We start from the raw sequence: 20,109 nt of genomic DNA on the forward strand, positions 1-20,109 counted from the left end.
AAATCCATAGAAACCCCTAAAATATAAGACTACACTTTCCGGAAGGGTAAGCGTCGTCTGCTTTATCGACGAAAAACTTTATATAAATCTAGGTGAACTTCAAGTAGGGCCACTCCCTCAAAGTGAGAAACGGGGCACAACATCGAAATAACACTAACATTCATAATAAAAAAGCAACGTTTGGGACATTTATACCTCTCAAGGAGTAGAATAATTCCCTAAGAAACGTTTTTAAATGATAACTGCTTCCAAAGGCGTGTTCTTAAATCTGACTAACCCCTCTGCCATTAAGTTATCATGGACTTGGAGAATTTTCAATGCACGAGCTCACCTGGCGGATTAGTCACACTTCATTTATTTCAAATGCTGAATAGCCAAAAGGCAACCTCAGTGTGAAACATATAAAAGTTTCAAAAGGCGAGCCAAGTATGGACAGAACAGCACAATGGTTTCGGCAATTGCGCTTCTTTTTCCTATCAGTATATTTATGTAGGTATATACTATTTTGGAATATCGTATTATTTCGTTAAATGGCCATATAAGGACCAATTGATGACTATTGTAATGCTAGGTTTCTATAATTTGACCATTTAAAATTGCAGCACAAATCTAAACCAAGACTTTTTGAATGCACGCATGGTTAACATACAATAGGTTGATGCCCGAATATTTGGTTTTTCAATATAAATCAATATTTGTGTATCGATATGCTTTTTCTAATTATTAGTTTTATAGTAGTGCACAAACATAACATAGTTTCATAAAAAGATGGGAATATAACCCAAAATTTGTTAAATATAACAAAATATGCATATGATATTCGTACTTAGTTGATCAAAGGTCACGCACATGGAAACAATACCATTTAAAACGGTTCATGGTATTAGATTAAGTAATTGAACAGTACGTTTGATCTTATATACAAGGTAATGAAAAATATCACGAGGAAAGTTTATATCACATTCACGTGACAGGAGAATTGGAAATATACATAAATCTTGAAGTGTTTCGTTATGGTACGCCTTTCAAAGTAGTGTCAGCTTTTATTAGTCCTAGAAATTCATAATACAACAATTTAACATACGATAATTGAAAAGAAAGTAAAACAAAATTAAATATATGAAATTTAATGCTAAATTAAAAAAAGTGCTTTATTCGACAATGAATTAATTCTTACCAAAATAGAAAAAATTAGGACTCGCTCAAATGGAAAATGAATTAATTTTCAAATTAAAAGTAATACATATTCAAACAAAAATATATAAATAATGTACATTCATGGACGATAACCTCAAAGAAATCCAAAGGACGGAAATGAAAACATTCTCAAAAGAACATTAAGATAATATATCCATAAATTATCAATGTATTATAATATACTCGAATAGATAATACATTAAAATACACTCAACTGGAATATAAAACATTTTTTTGAAATGATTGAGATTCTCAAAGTATTTATTTATATCTTACGCTTTTTGATATTACACATCTCATTTTCACAAAAATTGTACATGCATATCATTTACTTTGGTGCAGCAGAAAGCACCGTAGTCGGTTATATATTTTTGAAGAAATGTTTTGCAACATAACATTTTACTTGTAATATTTTTTTTCATGACCCTATATGGAAATGTCTCGTGTATAAAACGCCCATATTCCACTAGGCAATAAAGCCGTAATACAGTAAGCGATTTCTCACATAGTGTGTTAAAACGCATGCAAATGTGAACATGCTACAATCTGTATATCATTCACAGTGTAAATCGGCATAATTAATTTCTCTGGTGCGTATATATATGTGTGGAACAAACGCGCATAACGACCTTACCTGTCAATCACATGTCAGCTACATGTCAATTTCATGTAAGCTACACATGCGGAAAGCTCTGTTGTTTTGATCCCTCCGACAGCAATGCTATGGGCTGATCTCGTCGTCTGTTAATGGTGATCGGATGATTGACAAACGCCTATCAACTTGATGTCTTGCCTCCTACTCATTATGGGGAACACAGAACCTAATAGACTAATGTGTTACCTGGGATACCGTTAGCACATTATAATGACATTTATATGTCAAAACACACATTTTGTTGACAGTTGCATAAGGAAGATCTGCTGATCAATAACAAAGGCTGGTAGATATATAATAAACCATGTCTTGATGAATGGTTTCTATCACACATAACTCATGTACTTGTTTTTATACACATAGGCACATTGTGTGTGGCTCGAACTACGATAGAATGATGACAATAAACACTATGGATCTTATGACTTTGTCCTTGACTCCGAAAACTCTTTGGGATACGTTTATATTTAAATTTAAGGAGGTACGGTAGTCTAGTGGTAGGAAGCCGGGATCGCGACCGAAGGGTTGCGGGTTCGAGCCATCTCACGGCACTGTGTTGTATCTTTGAACAATATACTTTACTTCGTTTGTTCCAGTCTACTCAGTTGTAAAGGAGTACATGGTTGGGCTGTGCTAGAATTGTTGAATGCTAGATGTGAGCACGAAAATGGCAGCATCGGCTGTATGCTCCCCAGGGAGTTGAGAAAGATATTGGCTGGTTGCAAAGGCCCTATAACCACGGATAATAATTTGTGAACAGCTTTGAGACAACCTACGAACTAGGTTGTGGTAAAGCGATATATAAAAACCTCGAGTTATTATTATTATTTAAAGTGTTAAAACCAGTATTTATATATTTATCGTATTTGTATTATATTTTAACAGAAGTGAAATATACGGTAGCTTGATTGTAGGGAATACCTTATCAATATTGAGTTTGGAGTCATAATTAAAAAGCAACTTGACTTGATATGTCTATGCACCAACTATGTGTCTCTTGGACATATCATAGATTAAACATCGCTGTTTCTTGACGAATTTAAGTTATATTTCAAGTAGTGTGATTTTAATGTGTTTAGTTTACTGTGTATGTATTTGTGTGTAGTATTTGCTTGCACATATGTTCATGTTGATTATGTCAACTGAAAAAGCAAAACATTTTCTCACTCTTTCGTTTATTTCTTTACTTTGGTATCTCTATATTTTTTTCTTAACCAAAGCGTTTTTAAACACTTGGAATGTTTTGATTTGAATCCTTCGCTAACTATTGTTTTAGTAAGTTATATGTTGTATTTGATCGCTCACCATGGTGGCTGTTAATTAACATACAATAATCTAAATATCACATGAAATTTAATACCTATATTTATAATACATTAGTGGTACTGAGTGTGAGGAGACTTTCAATTTCATGATCGTGTGGGAATTGAGCAGGACAAACATTGACGATATGGATCATAACCAATCTAGATAGCGTTGCTTAGCCTACCATTGATAGACCTGATTTAGGTAGTACATTGACGATATGGATCATAACCAATCTAGATAGCATTGCTAAGCCTACCATTGATAGACCTTTTGGTTAATACTTTGGAGACATTTGTGACTGTGTGAATGAGATGGTAGTTCGAGTATCACACCAGTGACCTACACAAACCCTTTCCGTGGTCACTAGTAGCATTTATAGGTGTTTGACTGGTGATCGTCGTCCTTGTTAGTGATCCGACCAAAGGCAAATTGCCAGTCTTATTAAGACCATTTCCGGTATAGTATACACAGCGAAAGGTTGTGGTATAAAGGATAGAACATGTAAATCTTTTTACTTATGATTATTGCTAAACGGCCATAAATTGTTTCCCAGTGAAACTGTGATGCTTAAAAAACTTGCTTGAATAGTTAAATGTGATCTTTGTTCACAATTCGACACTCACAGAACTATTTACTCAGAACATGACTTAGTTTCCAACGTTATGTGAATACTAGTGCTTTTGTAATTTAGTGAACAGTTTCTTCGAAAAGGAGTAAACAGTTTGTTATTTTTACATATCTAAACACTGTCCATACCATAAATCATTTGACGAGTCCACTTAAGAGTAGACGTATTAGGTAAAATATAATTAATCATGTAAAATAGCACTAGCACACAGATACTTTCATTGTCCGAACACATCTTTATATTCATATACATCGGATAACGAGTAAAGAAAACAATGTGAACAAGTGTTTCTTTGTTTCTGTTACTGGCTTCTATTACATACGCTGTTTTGTTTTTGTCCTTTTATTGTGATATATGACAGTCATATCTATAGTAAAACAATTGTTTACTATTGTTGTATAGACAAACAACAATTCATAAACAGTTACTGTGGAAGTAATATATTAAATTGTGCTGTGTGAGCCAAAACCTATCTTATATATAAACAACACCATATATTATATATATGGCGATTAAATATAATAGCCCCTTATATCAATACATACATGGCTATTGAATTTTATGAAACGCATTGTATTATACTAATTGTTTCCTACAGAGAGTACAACTTGTCTGTTTGTGATAGCTAGAAGTACAGTAATGATTGGCTACTATGGTACTACCAATAATACACAATACAAGAGTTATCCAATGAAGCAATTTAGCGCGAAACCTGGGATAACATATCTGCTTGCCGCATAAACAAAGTGCATTTCATTTACTGACGGCTAAAATGTATTTATGGCTACTCCTAACGTCATAAATAATCATCATTAAAAAATGATACCGTTTTCCGATAATATAATTTTTACATTTTATTTGTTCTCTCATTAATATGTACAGCACATACTCAGTGTAGCTAACATTCCATACCATTACAGCATATTAACAACTGTTCATACACCCATACTATGTACATACACTTACACCAAATAAACGCGTTCTTATAATCCTCCTGTACATAATACACTTACACCAAATAGACGCGTTCTTATATTCCTCCTGTACATACACTTACACCAAATACACGCGTTCTTATATTACTTCTGTACATTCACTTACACCAAATACACACGTTCTTACATACCTCCTGTGCAAACACTTACACGAAATAGACGCGCTCTTATATTCCTTCTGTACATACACTTACACCAAATACATGCGTTCTTATATTCCTTCTGTACATACACTTACACCAAATACACGCGTTCTTATATTCCTCCTGTACATACATTTACTCCAAATACACGCGTTCTTATATTTCTCCTGTACATACACCAAAAAAACGAGCTCTTATATTCCTTCTGTAAATACACTTACACCAAATACACGCGTTCTTATATGCCTTCTGTACATACACTTAAACGTAATAAACGCGTTCTAATATTCCTCCTGTACATACACTTACACCAAATAAACGAGCTCTTATCTTCCTTCTGTAAATACACTTACACCAAATAAACGCGTTCTTATATTCCTTCTGTACATACACCTACACAAAATAGATGCGTTCTAGTATTCCTCCTGTACATACACTTACACCAAATAGACGCGTTCTTATATTCCTTCTGTACATTCACTTACACCAAATACACGCGTTCTTATAGTCCTTCTGTACATACACTTACACCAAATAGACGCTTTCTTATATTCCTTCTGTACATACACTTACACCAAATAAACGCGTTCTTATATTCCTCCTATACATAAACTTACACCAAATAAACGCGTTCTTATATTCCCTCTGTACATACACTTACACCAAATAGTCGCGTTCTTATATTCCTTCTGTACATACACTTACACCAAATAGACGCGTTCTTATATTCCTTCTGTACATACACTTACACCAAATAAACGCGTTCTTATATTCCTCCTATACATAAACTCACACCAAATAAACGCGTTCTTATATTCCTCCTATACATAAACTCACACCAAATAAACGCGTTCTTATATCCCTCCTGTACATACACTTACACCAAATAAACGCGTTCTTATATTCCTTCTGTATATACACTTACACCAAATAGACGCGTTCTTATATTCCCTCTGTACATACACTTACACCAAATAGACGCGTTCTTATATTCCTTCTGTAAATACACTTACACCAAATAAACGCGTTCTAATATTCCTTCTGTACATACACTTACACCAAATAAACGCGTTCTAATATTCCTTCTGTATATACACTTACACCAAATACACGCGTTATTCCTCCTGTACATACACTTACACCAAATAGACGCGTTCATATATATATTACTTCTGAACATACACCTACACCAAATAGATGCGTTCTAAAATTCCTCCTGTACATATACTTACACCAAATAGACGCGTTCTTATATTCCTTCTATACATACACTTACACTAAATACACGCGTTCTTATAGTCCTTCTGTACATACACTTACACCAAATAGACGCGTTCTTATTGTCCTTCTGTACATACACTTACACCAAATAGACGCGTTCTTATATTCCTTCTGTATATACACTTACACCAAATAAACGCGTTCTTATATTCCCTTTTTTTAAAGTAAAGCCTGTCGTATTCATATAATTTAACTGATATCTGTTCGGTTTTTGCTCTGAAACAATAAATATATTGCGGAAACTTCTCCTTGCTTGCCTATTTTGATGATTGCATTAAACATTACTAATTAAAAGATTATGTTATAAGGTTAGCATTACTTTGAAATAAACATATACTATGTGGAATGTTATAAAACACCTCTGTGACCGGGCTATGTACGCAGTTTATTATATTTTTTTACTATATTCATTTGTAGATTTAAGTGGAAGCAGTAACCGTAAGTATCACACCTTTTTATAATATCGTCATATATTGACAGCACTTAATGTACAGCTCTTACAAATATATCACAATGTTCACATCGATTTAAAAAAAAAATGTTTGACATAAATATTAAGGTCATTAGTAAACTGGAATGCATTTACGATCATCAATGATCTCATTATGATAACGTCGTATAACTATGACTATAGATATACTACACTCTACTACATATAGTTGTGTTTTGGTCTTTAAACCTTTCGCTTTGACATTGTGTATTATTGTTTTGGGGATAGGCACGTTAACAAGAGCAGAGACAAGTGGGAGGTTAGGGACATCGAGAAGGACAGACAGACTAGCCCCATCTCGGAGGACAGTCGGCACGGAAGCACTGAGGAGAACTGCCTCGGGTAGAGTAATTACATCACGAAGGAATGTGGGAACTACCAACGCACGTGCTGGAACCAGCAATACACGTGTTGGAACTGCCAACACACGTATTGAAACTAGCAACACACGGCTTGGACCTGCCAACACACGTTTTGGTATTTCGAACTCACGTGTCGCATCCACTAATACACGTGCCCAACCAAACACACGTGTCCAACCAATCACACGTGCCCAACCAAACACACGTGCCCAGCCAAACACACGTGCCCAACCAAACACACGTGCCCAACCAAACACACGTGTCGGAACAGCAAGCACACGTGTTGGGGTTGCAAGCACGCGAGAAAGAGGAAGGACGGGTACTGCCCCTAATGCAATGGAAAACGCCAGGGTTATCCTTACTCCAGTACAGCAGGGGGCTGTGAGGTCTATGAGAAATTTGCTTCAAAATGGCAGATCAACGACAGGAAGAGGCGGCAATCCAAGACTAATCGGTAAGTAGAACTAGGCATTGATGAATGGTTTAACAATAACTTCTGATGAAAATGTACTTCTCAATATGTCTACAGTATAACTGTATCACCATGATTGTTTCGTATTTTCCTTAATATGAGGTAGGTAATTAAATGTAATGGTGGCAAATGGATAAGATGTCAATATAATTAATGTAGACTGTCAAATGCTGACTTTGTATTTGTTGAAATTAAAAATTCCTTTAGAATATAAAACTGTATGTCGCTGTTGTAATGATTCGACAGTTCTATTCCTGTTTGTAAACATTAAGATGACGACACGGTATATATACGACACTATTGTTAACTGGTGTATGCATTAAATGCAGCCGATTATGCAATATATTTCAAAACACAAGTCTGTGTATATTTATAACAACAAGTCTGGTTTTTACAGGGTTTCTGATTCCTCGACCGGATGGAAGAACACAGTTGCAGCTAATGCCAGGTTAGACCCTAAATTGTTTATCATCTAATTCCTACTAATGTCAATCCATTCATTAGCTTAGTGAAATCATGTAGGCATTTCATGGAGGTTTTGGTGCATTCTCATTTACATTTTCATAAGTGCTATCTCTTTTGAATTGAAGAAACTTGTTGATTGGGGATCGACCAGAGTACCGTTGTTTGGCTTTTATTTGTGACGTAGTTTATTTTGTTATTTGGGGTTGAGGTACCGTTGGATTCTGTTGTTGTATTATCATATCGGCCATTCTATATGTGTTGCGTTTTGGGAATTTTTCGTTGTTGCTTTTTTGCCTTTATCTGGAAAGGAAATTTACCAGGAATTTTTATTCTGATTCGAAATATTTCAATATAAGATACAGAAATATTACTGCTCGCAGCAATAGTTCTATATTTGTTTATAGAAAATATTTAATAGGTCAGTTTAGAGTCATACAGTCTTACTGGCAGGTGGTTATGAAAATCATGTCAAAATGTAAACACTCCATTGTTTCCTTTATTTTAATCGAAAATCATTTTATGTTAATTATCCTTTAACTGTAGTAGTACTAATGTGTTACTAAACACCACGACGGCATGCGCTCAATCATTTAACATATAGCCTATTTAAAGCTTTACTATTTACCGTGGCTTTCAGTATCGTTTCTGCCTTGTATAACAATCAAGCCGCATGCTTGAATATATAGCATTGCACATTTTTGCAGACGCACGACGCTTTCTAGGCGGGGACAACAGGCGACTCAACAGAAGAGGTAAAACGTCATCATACTTTGATTGACTACATTTTATATTGGTCATTATTATCTTTGACGTAATGTTTACATACGTAATTATTGTATTAGAACCTATAGTTCTATTGTATAAATTATCATATGTCTTTGCTAATAGCCATTGCGCTTGCGTTTAGCATGTGCGTGTACATAGATAATTAACTAACATTTGTTTCACTTGCGTGCAGATTTCATATTAGTTACTGTAACAACGTCACGCGCTTAATTTTAATAATTTCTATTACTTGGAATACTTATCCTAACAGATTAGCGGTGCACATATTAATACTTCAGCATTACATAATGTTACTACGTAAAATTTGTATTGGTTTGTTCATTAGTCATTTGTAACAACTCATTGTAAATCTTTAATCAAAACATTGACCTATTTATATCGTGCTTACGTATGTCATGTTGAAGTCCTAAGTCGTCATGATATCAACAATGTGGAGTAGTTTCCAAATGATCACATGATATGGCGGCACCTTTACTCCTTAAAGTCGCTTAAAGCGCTGAAAATATTGACCCAGTGAATCACATAGGAAAATTATCACGTACAATATACATAAAGTAGAGGTATCATCATATTTTCAACTGTCTAGACACTTTTTCTTGAGAGTGTATGTCCTGGAATACTTGTGGACATCATTCCTTATGGTATGTATGTATATACCAAATGTATATCCAGTGTCCGTTCACCTCTTTTAAATCATGTTCAAATGCAGTAATTATGTTTAACCGATATGTCTTATATTAACCACAAATGGTCATTTGTCTATTATCAACTTCCCATCAATTCCACCAGCCAAACGTCAAAACTTCAGTGTAAAAACAATTAAAATTATCAGGACAAAGTTAGCACAAATAATAAAAATCTACCTTTAAGTAAACGTTTAGTCGATAATAAATATAATCTATCACGTTATGTTTAGTCCATAAACTTACGGTTTCGATCGTATGCTTTTTATTTAAATGTCGAAAGAGAGTTAGCAGGATAATGTCAAGTAATTTATCGTATTGCTAGTAATTTATTACGCAGTTTGTCATTCTGTAAGTAGGTTGTACAATCATACTGTTTGTGTTTATCTCAATCCTGTATATGTAAGTATGCCAGAGGCAATTTGTAAGCACAATTATCTGAAAATCCTGATGGTAATGCTTAAAAATATCATAACTCAGTGGTACCTATCTCTCTGGTAATTACTGTGATCGGTATTTACCCAAGTTAAAATTTACATATACAACCCCTGTATTGTACATAAAGTGTTTAGGATACAATGTGGTTTTGTCGAGGGCTCCGAAGGGGGAAATATTATGATAAATGCATGTCTTAAACATAACATTGGAGTATTGCATTAAATGTTTGAATACTTTATCACAGTGAGAGCTCGCATGCAGCAGAATAACACATTGCCTTTAAACCTGCGGACAATCATCAACGCCGCCCGTCGGGCCAATCTTCTTCCGAGACCACAGACCGGCAGAGGTAAAAGATGCTACATATACGTTCTGGGTGGTTTAGGGATCAGTAATATTTATGTACTTGTTATTCATAACTAATATATATATAGTTATGTACTTTGTGATTCATAACTATTATATATATAGTTATGTACCTTGTGATTCATAACTAATATTTATATAGTTATGTACCTTGTGATTCATAACTAATATATATATAGTTATGTACCTTGTGATTCATAACTGATATATATATAGTTATGTACAAACTGTACCTTGTGATTCATAACTAATAAATATATATAGTTATGTATATTGTGAACCATAACTAATATATAAATAGTTAAGCACAAAACATAAATGAGTATTGTATGTAAATGACATTATATTTAAAAACAAATTGCAACGAATATGTTTACTTGAAAGGTTTATTTCGAAGGATTGTGGTATGTCATTCGATTGATTGTGATTTATACCTTAACGAATTAGTTCATTTCTACTGAAAAAATGTTTACCGAGAAACGTTCGCCGCAGTTTAACTTTCGTCCCTTTCGCCTACCGATCTGAAGGAGAATTTAACATGACGGCGAAAGTTCTAAAAGAAATTACGTATACGATGGCACATGCGTTGTCACTATTTCGTCTACACTGAGGCTTAACTCGGGTACCGTATGTGATGCAATTGGGGTCCAATGTGTTCCACTATTGGCGGTGTAGGATGAATTTAACACTGGGCGAATAAGGACTTTGTCGGTGAAGGGCGAAAATTTGACGGAGCGAAAGTTTCCCGGTATACAGTATGTAAGCGAAGTAGATTACTTCCGAGTGCCTATTCCATGATTAAAACGTTCATCCCAACTTACAACACTTGTTTAAACAATGGACTGTTTTATTTGTAATACATACATTTGACTTAACTTTGTGTGTTAATAGATATATGTTAATCAGTATATTGATAATTAAAGTGGTACACTTTATGTCAGCACCCGTTTTAAAGCAAATTAAGAGTTGATACATATTTTGAGATTAACGTTATGATAATGTGCATTTGATGATTCTTTTTGCCCTGGTCAGGCTCTACTGGTCCACCTGTGGGACGAGAACAGTCTATTGTGGTGCTGCGTCCTCGGGACGGGGAAACAGGTAAGACACAGTTCTTAGCGTCATTATCATTACGCAGTAATTGCATATATGTATACATTTACTTAAAAAAGTAGTTAAATTAAAAACGTTTTGCACTAAAGAAAATAAAATTTAGTAAATACGTATCCGGTGAAATCCTCACCAGAACCTGTCATTTTTCGCATTATGTGGTTCAGCTTTATCGATTATAAAGCGATATTAACATGTGATAAAACTAAGTTAATCAGTGAAACTATTTATTAAAATTATTGTCTATAACATTTAATACAACGTAGAGCACTTGTCTGTTTGCTGACAAACTCATAAATATTGCCAACAAGAATATATGGCTTTGTACCTTTTCAAAGGTGGTTTGTTGCAAGAGCCGGAAACTTTAAGGAGCAGCAGTGTCAGAAACCAGATTCTAGACGAAAGGCGTAATGCTCTGAGAGGTGATAATATAAACCGCATTGACAGACGACCACTGGACCCCGATTTTAGGACAAGGTCTCGTCAGAGCATTGCTACCCAATCAACAAATCGCTTAGACCAGTCGAATGGAAGGACAAGCATGGACCAATCGGGATCAGGCAGGAGAGCGATTGCAGTGATGCGTGATCAAAATCCGACATCTTCAGGTGTTGATCAGTTTACTAACCGAGGACCAGATCCTAACCAATTTGTGCCTAACAACATTCCGGATCCTAGTGCTAACAACGCATTTGTAGACACAGCAACGCCACCCCTCCAGGATAGAACCCTTTTCCTCCCAAGTAGTGTTAATGATATTAACAGATTAGATACACAGATAATACCAGCAACACTGCCACTAGTAAATAATGTTGATCCTCTACAACAAGTAATCCCTGGACAGACAACAGCTCCACAGACTCCTATACAATCTAATGGGGGCTCTACAAGCACCGTCTTTCAGGCTGCCTCTGGCGCTCAGTCACTTCCTGTCGATACTAGTGCTAATATTCAGACTACAGATACATTTATGACAGGTTCACAAACAGGCAGTACACAGTTTGAACCATCTGCAGTTAATGGTATGCAAACAAATATACAAACTGACATGCCACCGATACAACCAACAACCTCTATCCAATCAGGGTTTGATACATCAGCAAGTATTCAAACAAACATGCAAACTGCTCTTACACCACAACCCGGTTTCGAAACACCAGCCAGTACGCGAATGGACAGGACACAAACATCAACACTGACCACTTCTGCCCAACAAACAGCGTTCGATTCATCAGCAAGTATGCAAAATAGTAAAGTAATGCCGACTGGTCTAGCCGCAACATCCATTTTTGAATCTCCAACTAGTATTCAAACTGGCATGACACAAATACTTACACAGACACCTTCTCCACAACCACCATTTGTTGATACATCAGCATCTTTGCAATTAAATAATATAGTTCCAACTGATTTTACAACGGGACCCGTTATTGATTCACCAACAAGCACTCAGACAGGTTTGTCCCAGATCCTTCCCGAGACTGTACAGATAATTCAGGGCAGTTTAGAGTCAACAGCAAGTACAGGGTTATCTCAAATACCAGCCCAGAGTAATACTCTAGAGATTATGCCACAGTCTGTACAACCACAAAACAACGTTGCTTTCCCACAGCAGTCAACTAACGTGGTAGACAGTACAATGTCTCTACCGCCTCCTATATTGCCAGCGTCTGCAATCCCTACAAATGTCAACTCACAAGTAGAGCAAAATATTCTAGGGCAGATTGACCAATCGACTTTCAATTCAGTTCAATTAGGTGGTATAGCAAGCAACACTAACGATATAATGCCTAATTTACAAGCCTCAGCACAGCAGAGTATTGATATAGTTAACCGCCCGTTTGATCAAAGCCAGTCTGTCAATACTCCAACCATAAACGCCGTTACTAATCAGCTTCCGGTTAATAATCTGCCTATCACACAAAGTCAGCCTGTTAGTAATAATGCTGTTAATAACATGGTTGCATCAGAGGCTCAAGTAAATATTTTAACTTCTGTAATAGATCAAGGTGCTTCCCAAACTCAAATAGGTACAATACCTGTGATAGAGAATAACGCAAATCTTGGTCAATTCAGATCTAGCGTCATCAACAATGCGATAGACGTCAAACAAACACAACAAGGACAGCAAATCATTAACACCCAGGCTAAATTTCCTGATGTAGGAACAATAGTCAGTCAGAATGGAAATGCTGGACAACTTAATATAAAAAAACAAATTTTGGATCAGAATCTAATTCAAGGACAAGGTGTGAAAAGCAACATAAAAAATGGCTTTGCAAGTCCAAATGCCTTTGGAAGTTCAAACGTAATTTTAGCTGAAACACGACGTCCGGCGGGTACTCTTAATGCCAATCAGAACTTGGAGCAACGCAACTTTCTAGATACGAACGTAGTTCTAAATGATATTCAAAGAGGGCAAACGAACGTATCAAATTCTGTACAAAATACAATTCAAGGGATCTCGAATACGAGAAATCCAAACCCCATTACAATTGAGATCACAGGAAATACAAACATAGCAAATACTCAAAATGCAGTACAAACCAATACTCAAAGCAATGCTTTACTTACGGATCCAATTACATCTCAGACCTATGTTCCAGCACCTGGATTAATCACGGACATACAGCCAAATAGTCCTACAATCCAATTTCCCCCTCAACCAGCTATTCAAAACAACATAATTAGCAGTGTCAATGGGAAAATAAATAAAACAATATCAACCAGCGTTGTAGGTGAACAAACAATTGTCAATAGCAACAACAATTTAACACCTAATCTAATAACATTAAACGCAAACCAAGCTACGGGCAGTATAACAGAAATAGTTTCAAATATTCCCACAAATCCATTATCAACTAGGACAAATATTAAAAACTTAGTCAATGATATTAACGCTAATTTAAACCAAGCACAGTCAACTGGTGTTTCAGGGGGACAAACTATATTGCAAAATACCAATTTGCAATCTGACACCATTTCATCACAAACGTTTATTCAAAACCCCGTGGCAAGTTTGAGCACAGGTATTATGTCTAACGAGACAAGTGTTCAAAACGGAGTCGGCAATATTAATTTGAATGTGAATCGAGAACGTGTAACTAGTGTCGTAGCAACTGCTCCTCCCGAAACCATAGTCCCCGTACAGCCAGCCCAGTCTGTACCCAGCTCTGTATTAACACAAATAGAGTCATTCAATCAGTCTTCGGGTAACCTTCCACCTCCTATCGTCCTATCGATTACAAATACCAATTCTAAAACCACAATTAACACATCTAACAAAACCGCAGATATTCATGCGGCCACTAGCATAATCGGCATTCAACCGCAAGGACAAGTCCCGAATTTAGCCCCTGTAGACGCACAAGGCGCCACAAAAGTAATGTCAAGCAACATCTCCATACAAATTAAAGCCCCCTTTACACCACAAGCCCCTAATGTCCCTATGGACTTGCCAACTCTTAAAACAACATCTGAAGTACTTAACGTAAGTACAGTTTATGTAGATAGCTCTGTTTCTTCTGGTAACGGCACATTATTTACTAACACCATTAATGATATACCCCAAACGATACCTTCTCAGTCTCTAGCGATTGGCGTTAGTTCACCAGAACAGTTGACTGGCCTGCCTGTGGAGATTGCACTTTCATTACCCAATATCATCGTCGCCGCTAACGCAAACATTACGGCAGGCACACCAATGAACCAACAACCTACAACTACAGAAAACCCAAAACCGGTTGTGGAACAAGCGACAACAGCATTCAAAACTGCTTCGATCATCACGGATGTAGTAATGCCTACAGGTATACATAGTAGATTCTTCTTTATCGGGATACAGCTAAGATACTTTGTCAATGTAAGAAAAGTGTTAAATTCCCCTCTGGTCCATTACGTCTTTGCTGCTGACTTCACATTGCTGTAATCTCTGCTGTATTTCCGTGTTGTATGCAACGATACTAAATCGAATAAAGTTTGACATGATGGCGATTTTATGATATATGGTGTATCTCATTTAAATAGTTTGTCGATGAAACGTTAACACTGATGTCGATTTCTTCTTTTTCGTTTTCTATTGTGTGTTTTCTGCACGTCAATGAATGCTTATTCCAAAATGACAAAGAAATCAAAACTAAAGTAAAAATGATACCTTATTTTTCAGCAGCTGTCAGAGGTCTAATACAGACGACTCTCAACACCTCGGGACTCGTTGAAAGGTTGAACCAAATCAGTAATACTTCTACTAAAGCTGAAGTGTTGTCAGCTGCAGGAGGCTTAGTCGACAGTGCGCTGTCCAGCGTCAACGCGACACTAGGTAAGGCTTTGGCGCATACAGCACAAAGTACACCGCAGAATGTTATGATGGATATTTCTACACTGAAGACACTTATATCGGAAGTGTTGAGTGAATTCTTTTCGCACCAATTTAACCCTGCCAAAAGCGCTCTAACTCCCACTGCAGTTATAAACACAGTAGCACAAGCAGTTGTTGATGCACGAAAGTTTGCTTCGCCTTTAGCTTCGCCTTCAGCTTCGCCTTCAGCTTCAGGTGCAATTCCAGGTATGTATTTAACGTCTAACACGCACTTGCTTTTTCTGTTCGCTAATGCTTAATCAGCACGCATATGTTGCATCATGTAATGCTTTATGTTTATTTAATTTGAGTCATATTGTGTAGCTATCTTTTATCATAACAATGCACCTAAATGTTCGCTTTCCTTTTACGTTCGCTTTCCTTTTATGAAATGGTTCTCAGACGTCTATCCCTCTGTATCACCTAAGAGCAATCGCAAGGGTTAGTCGCACATCATACGCAATACTATTATCTTCTTCCCAAGTCATATATACAATAATTAAACATAAATATGTTCTACTGAACATGTAATATCAATAATGATTATTCTCGTTAGTAAGTCTTACATCACACACAATCATAAACTATGCCACTTTTACATACCCATATATCAGGTATGGATACTCTTTTCAGTGCTTGTTATATCATATACATAAATCACGGAAATGATCACCTGTACGTCTTATATTATAGATATAATCATTAAGTATGAACGTTCGCTTTTATACGTGTTGTATCGATGTTAATTACATGCTTGCTATATTTGCTTTCCATTCATCGCAATAGTTATTGTATGGAAACATGTTCATTGTCTCGTTGGAGGGGGATAATACACCTACTTTGTGACGGCTTTCTCTTAAATTATTGTTCTATATATCGTAAACCTTATTTCAGGTCAGGAGCCAGTGCAAGCAATTTTCAGCACATCACCGCAGGTCCCCGCCGTTCCGAAAGATTCCAAGCTCGACTTTCCCCCACCCCCTCCATTCGCTGGTATGACCGAAAGCATAAACATCCCTAAAACGGGAATTGTAGATATACGGGCAAGTAATGCTTTGGAAAACGTATTTGTATCTAGATCAGCAAATACTGCTCCCATAAATCCCGTTTTGATAGGAGAACCAAATTTCAATAGCACAAATTCACAAGGGGAAATAAACATTAGAAACAACACAACAAATAGCCAATCAAATAACATGTCGTTTCCTATTCTTTCTAATCAAACTGTGATTTCCAATAATAAAACCGATAGAAATATTTCGGGTACTCAAAAGTTAAATGGGAAAACTAACGAAATTACTCAAGATCAAAATATTTTCAGTTCAATACTTATCAAAACCCCTAACATAGAATCGCTACGAGTTGTAACAGACAGTAGTACTCTTTTTAACCAAGAACCTAATCAGGGATTTCGACAAATTGGTATTTCTCAACTACCGGCGAGTAGGAATAGTATAAAGTTCGGTGTTCAGGGTACGGGTTCTGGCATAACCACAGGGCGTTCCGTTGTTTCTGGATCCCGAGCACAGCCAATACCAAGTTTAACAAATGTTAACACTCAACAATCGTTAGTCAATCAGAATGTGTTTGGTGCGTTAGAAAGACAGTCAAACCGGGTTGATCCGCTAAACGATTTAAATGCACTTGCATCCACAAAAAAAACAAACACTGGAATAGGACAGATAGCATCCGACGCTCAGTCAATAGTTCCTTCTATGAGAAAGACTGAATTCGACACTATGCGAAGTGAGTTCGTTAGAAACAGGATAAACGGAGCAGCTAAAGTTAGAGTTGAAGCTTCAAATCTTTTGGCAAATATACCAAACGATCTTCTATCTTCATTTAAGAATGACTTTACAAGTTTATCGCCGTTACTAGGTGTAACTAATGCAACACCAGTTTCCAGCGCTGGACAAGTGTCTGGCATCAATACTCAATCAACGACCTCTGAATTAATAAGTCAATCAACACAGCCAAAATTCCAAGGAACTACACGCCAGTTTGCGGAATCTAAGATGACAACACCATTTAGCCGTAGTACTACTCGTCGACCGTTGAGGACAACTAGCTCTCTGACTTTAGAGAAAAATATCGGATTCGGAGGAAGCAGGATGAGATCAACCACCCGATTTGGTGACGCAGGAGGTGTTAGTATTCCTCCTTCTACCCCAAATATGCCTTTGTTCCGATCAATGTTTTCAGGCTCCACAGTAACACGAAAACCATTATTTTCAACAACCAGAGGAAGATCATCTATGACAAGTGCCAACCCAAGAATGATAAACAGTTTCATTGGTGGAACAAATGTTCCAACCTCAAGAGCATCCTTTTCACCATCTTCGACCATCGGGGTAACACAAAGAAGCACATCCACCGACAGTGTTCCCTTCGTAGGGTTTGACTCTTCTTCAAGTTTTGGGCTGCTCGGTTTGCCACCACCGCCACCTTCAAATCTTATGGAAATGAACGCCACAGCTATGATAGCGGACACTGCCATATCGAGTTCCCAGTTATCTCTCATGAATATGGGCGCCACAACTAGTGTCCGTACAAATCGTCCTATGCTGTCAACCTTGCAAACAGGTGTTACAGTAAATCCATTGGTACGTTCTAGTACCATCCATCACTCGTCTCCGACTGTCACCGCCTCCCTGAACTTTAATACTCCATTGGTGTAGAGTGCGATATCATCATTTTCGGCTATAATGCATGTGTGTATTTATGTATTCATGAACAATACACGGTTGTGTGTAATGTGTGTATGTGTGTGCGCGCGTATATGTACATTATCTTAGTGCAGTGATTGTACACGTGCCTTTTGATGTAAACAACATGAAAAGACTACGTGTATATTTTCAAGTGTAAATATTATGCTGTATTTCATTTATCACTGCTTGCTAATTCATTATTCTTATCAAATATATGTTCATTGCTTTGCTTTACTTGCTACTTACATTGTAATTTTGTCCATTATTTGAAAAAAAATATAATGTTGAAATTCATTATTTCCTCAATATCTTTCAAAACGAAATCCCTCGAAACTAAGATTTAAACCAATCTAGTATAGAAATGTAAAACTTTGTGCTGTTCAATAGGTGCCCTTTACTTTATCGTAACATTAAACATTTCTTCATTAGTATTCAGATACATCACATTTGGTATATAAGTTATATATATATCTATATCTATATTATAAAAAGAAAAATTCTCAACAACGAGTCTTTAGTACTTTCATCTCTTCTAGGAGATTCTTCATCCGTAAATTTTTCTAATTTATAATATATATATATTTGACTCTTCTTCAAGTTTTGAAGTTCTCTCAGTTCTCCCGATGTTTTCATAGTAACAGTTACCTTTTTCTTATACTTTCAACAGCATTTCATATTGCCTTGATATCATTAAATTTTACAGTGATAATTAATATATTCTTTGTTTTTGATTTTAAATCGAAACATAACGGGAATGCGAGTCACATCATTTTTACATCTGGTACAGTTTACCTATTCAAACTCGGACAGAGTCTAATTAAGTAAAAATGCATTGTAGAAAAATATTTTATAAGACAGCGTTTATATACGACGAAACAATTGTACTGATTTAAAAGAACAACGAGAAGATACCACTACCGAATACCGTTAACATCGATGTTATAGATTAATATATACAGGTACATAAGTGACTGAATAAATTCTGTAAATATCGAGATGATAAAATGCAGGTATAACGGGAAAGTCGTCAACGGAAAAACGCGCTTAACATTTAGGTAAGTAACATATAACGAGACAACAGTCAGACGAACAAACCTGTAAACAGCAAGGTGAACACTTTTACATCGATGTGCTAATGAACAGATATAACGGTATAGTCGTCAATAGAAAAACGTTTAAGTAAGATATAAAGAAATTACAGTAAGAGGAAATTACTGAAAACATCGAAGTGAACACTTTTAACGTCGTGGTAAATTTTAATTATACAAATGAATAGTCGTCAATGGAAAGACGCTGTAAATATATAAGTAACCAAATAAGAAATAAAGAAATAACAGTCAACGAAAAATACTGCGAACATCGAGGTACATTGAGGTATTAACTAAAGTTATAAAAGTACAACCGTGCATGGACAAACGATATAGATCATGATAATTACTAAAGATATAAAGGTATAACAGTCAGAGGAAAACACTGCAAACAATGAGGTAATTAAGATACAAAGGTTTAACACTCAGTGGAAATTACTATACACATCGAAGTAATTACTAACGTTAGAAAAGTATATAAGTCAGTGGAGAATACTTTAAACATTGAGATGAATACTATCATATCAAAAGGTAATACATTGTGACATAAACGTATAGCACCGACTACTGCAGGACC

The 20,109-nt window shown here is 36.1% G+C and overlaps 1 protein-coding gene across 2 annotated transcripts in view; it reads left to right on the top strand.

Annotated features, from left to right (window-relative positions):
* LOC110454789 (mucin-6-like) overlaps positions 1-18,946 on the top strand; it is a 25,105-nt gene extending 6,159 nt beyond the window's left edge. Inside the window, exons 3-11 of one of the 2 annotated variants that reach the window (XM_021504495.1) lie at positions 6,625-6,645; positions 6,926-7,513; positions 7,929-7,979; positions 8,701-8,748; positions 10,148-10,252; positions 11,302-11,370; positions 11,718-15,188; positions 15,545-15,943; positions 16,631-18,946. In XM_021504495.1, the coding sequence (XP_021360170.1) occupies positions 6,625-6,645; positions 6,926-7,513; positions 7,929-7,979; positions 8,701-8,748; positions 10,148-10,252; positions 11,302-11,370; positions 11,718-15,188; positions 15,545-15,943; positions 16,631-18,414 (6,536 nt within the window). In that variant the 3' untranslated portion in view covers positions 18,415-18,946. The remainder of the gene's footprint in view (positions 1-6,624; positions 6,646-6,925; positions 7,514-7,928; positions 7,980-8,700; positions 8,749-10,147; positions 10,253-11,301; positions 11,371-11,717; positions 15,189-15,544; positions 15,944-16,630) is intronic. The other variant, XM_021504496.1, reaches the window with a different exon arrangement.
* Positions 18,947-20,109: the final 1,163 nt, after the last annotated feature.

This window comes from Mizuhopecten yessoensis, unplaced genomic scaffold, assembly GCF_002113885.1.
Source record: "Mizuhopecten yessoensis strain PY_sf001 unplaced genomic scaffold, ASM211388v2 scaffold8065, whole genome shotgun sequence".
Taxonomy (NCBI): Eukaryota; Metazoa; Mollusca; class Bivalvia; order Pectinida; family Pectinidae; genus Mizuhopecten; species Mizuhopecten yessoensis.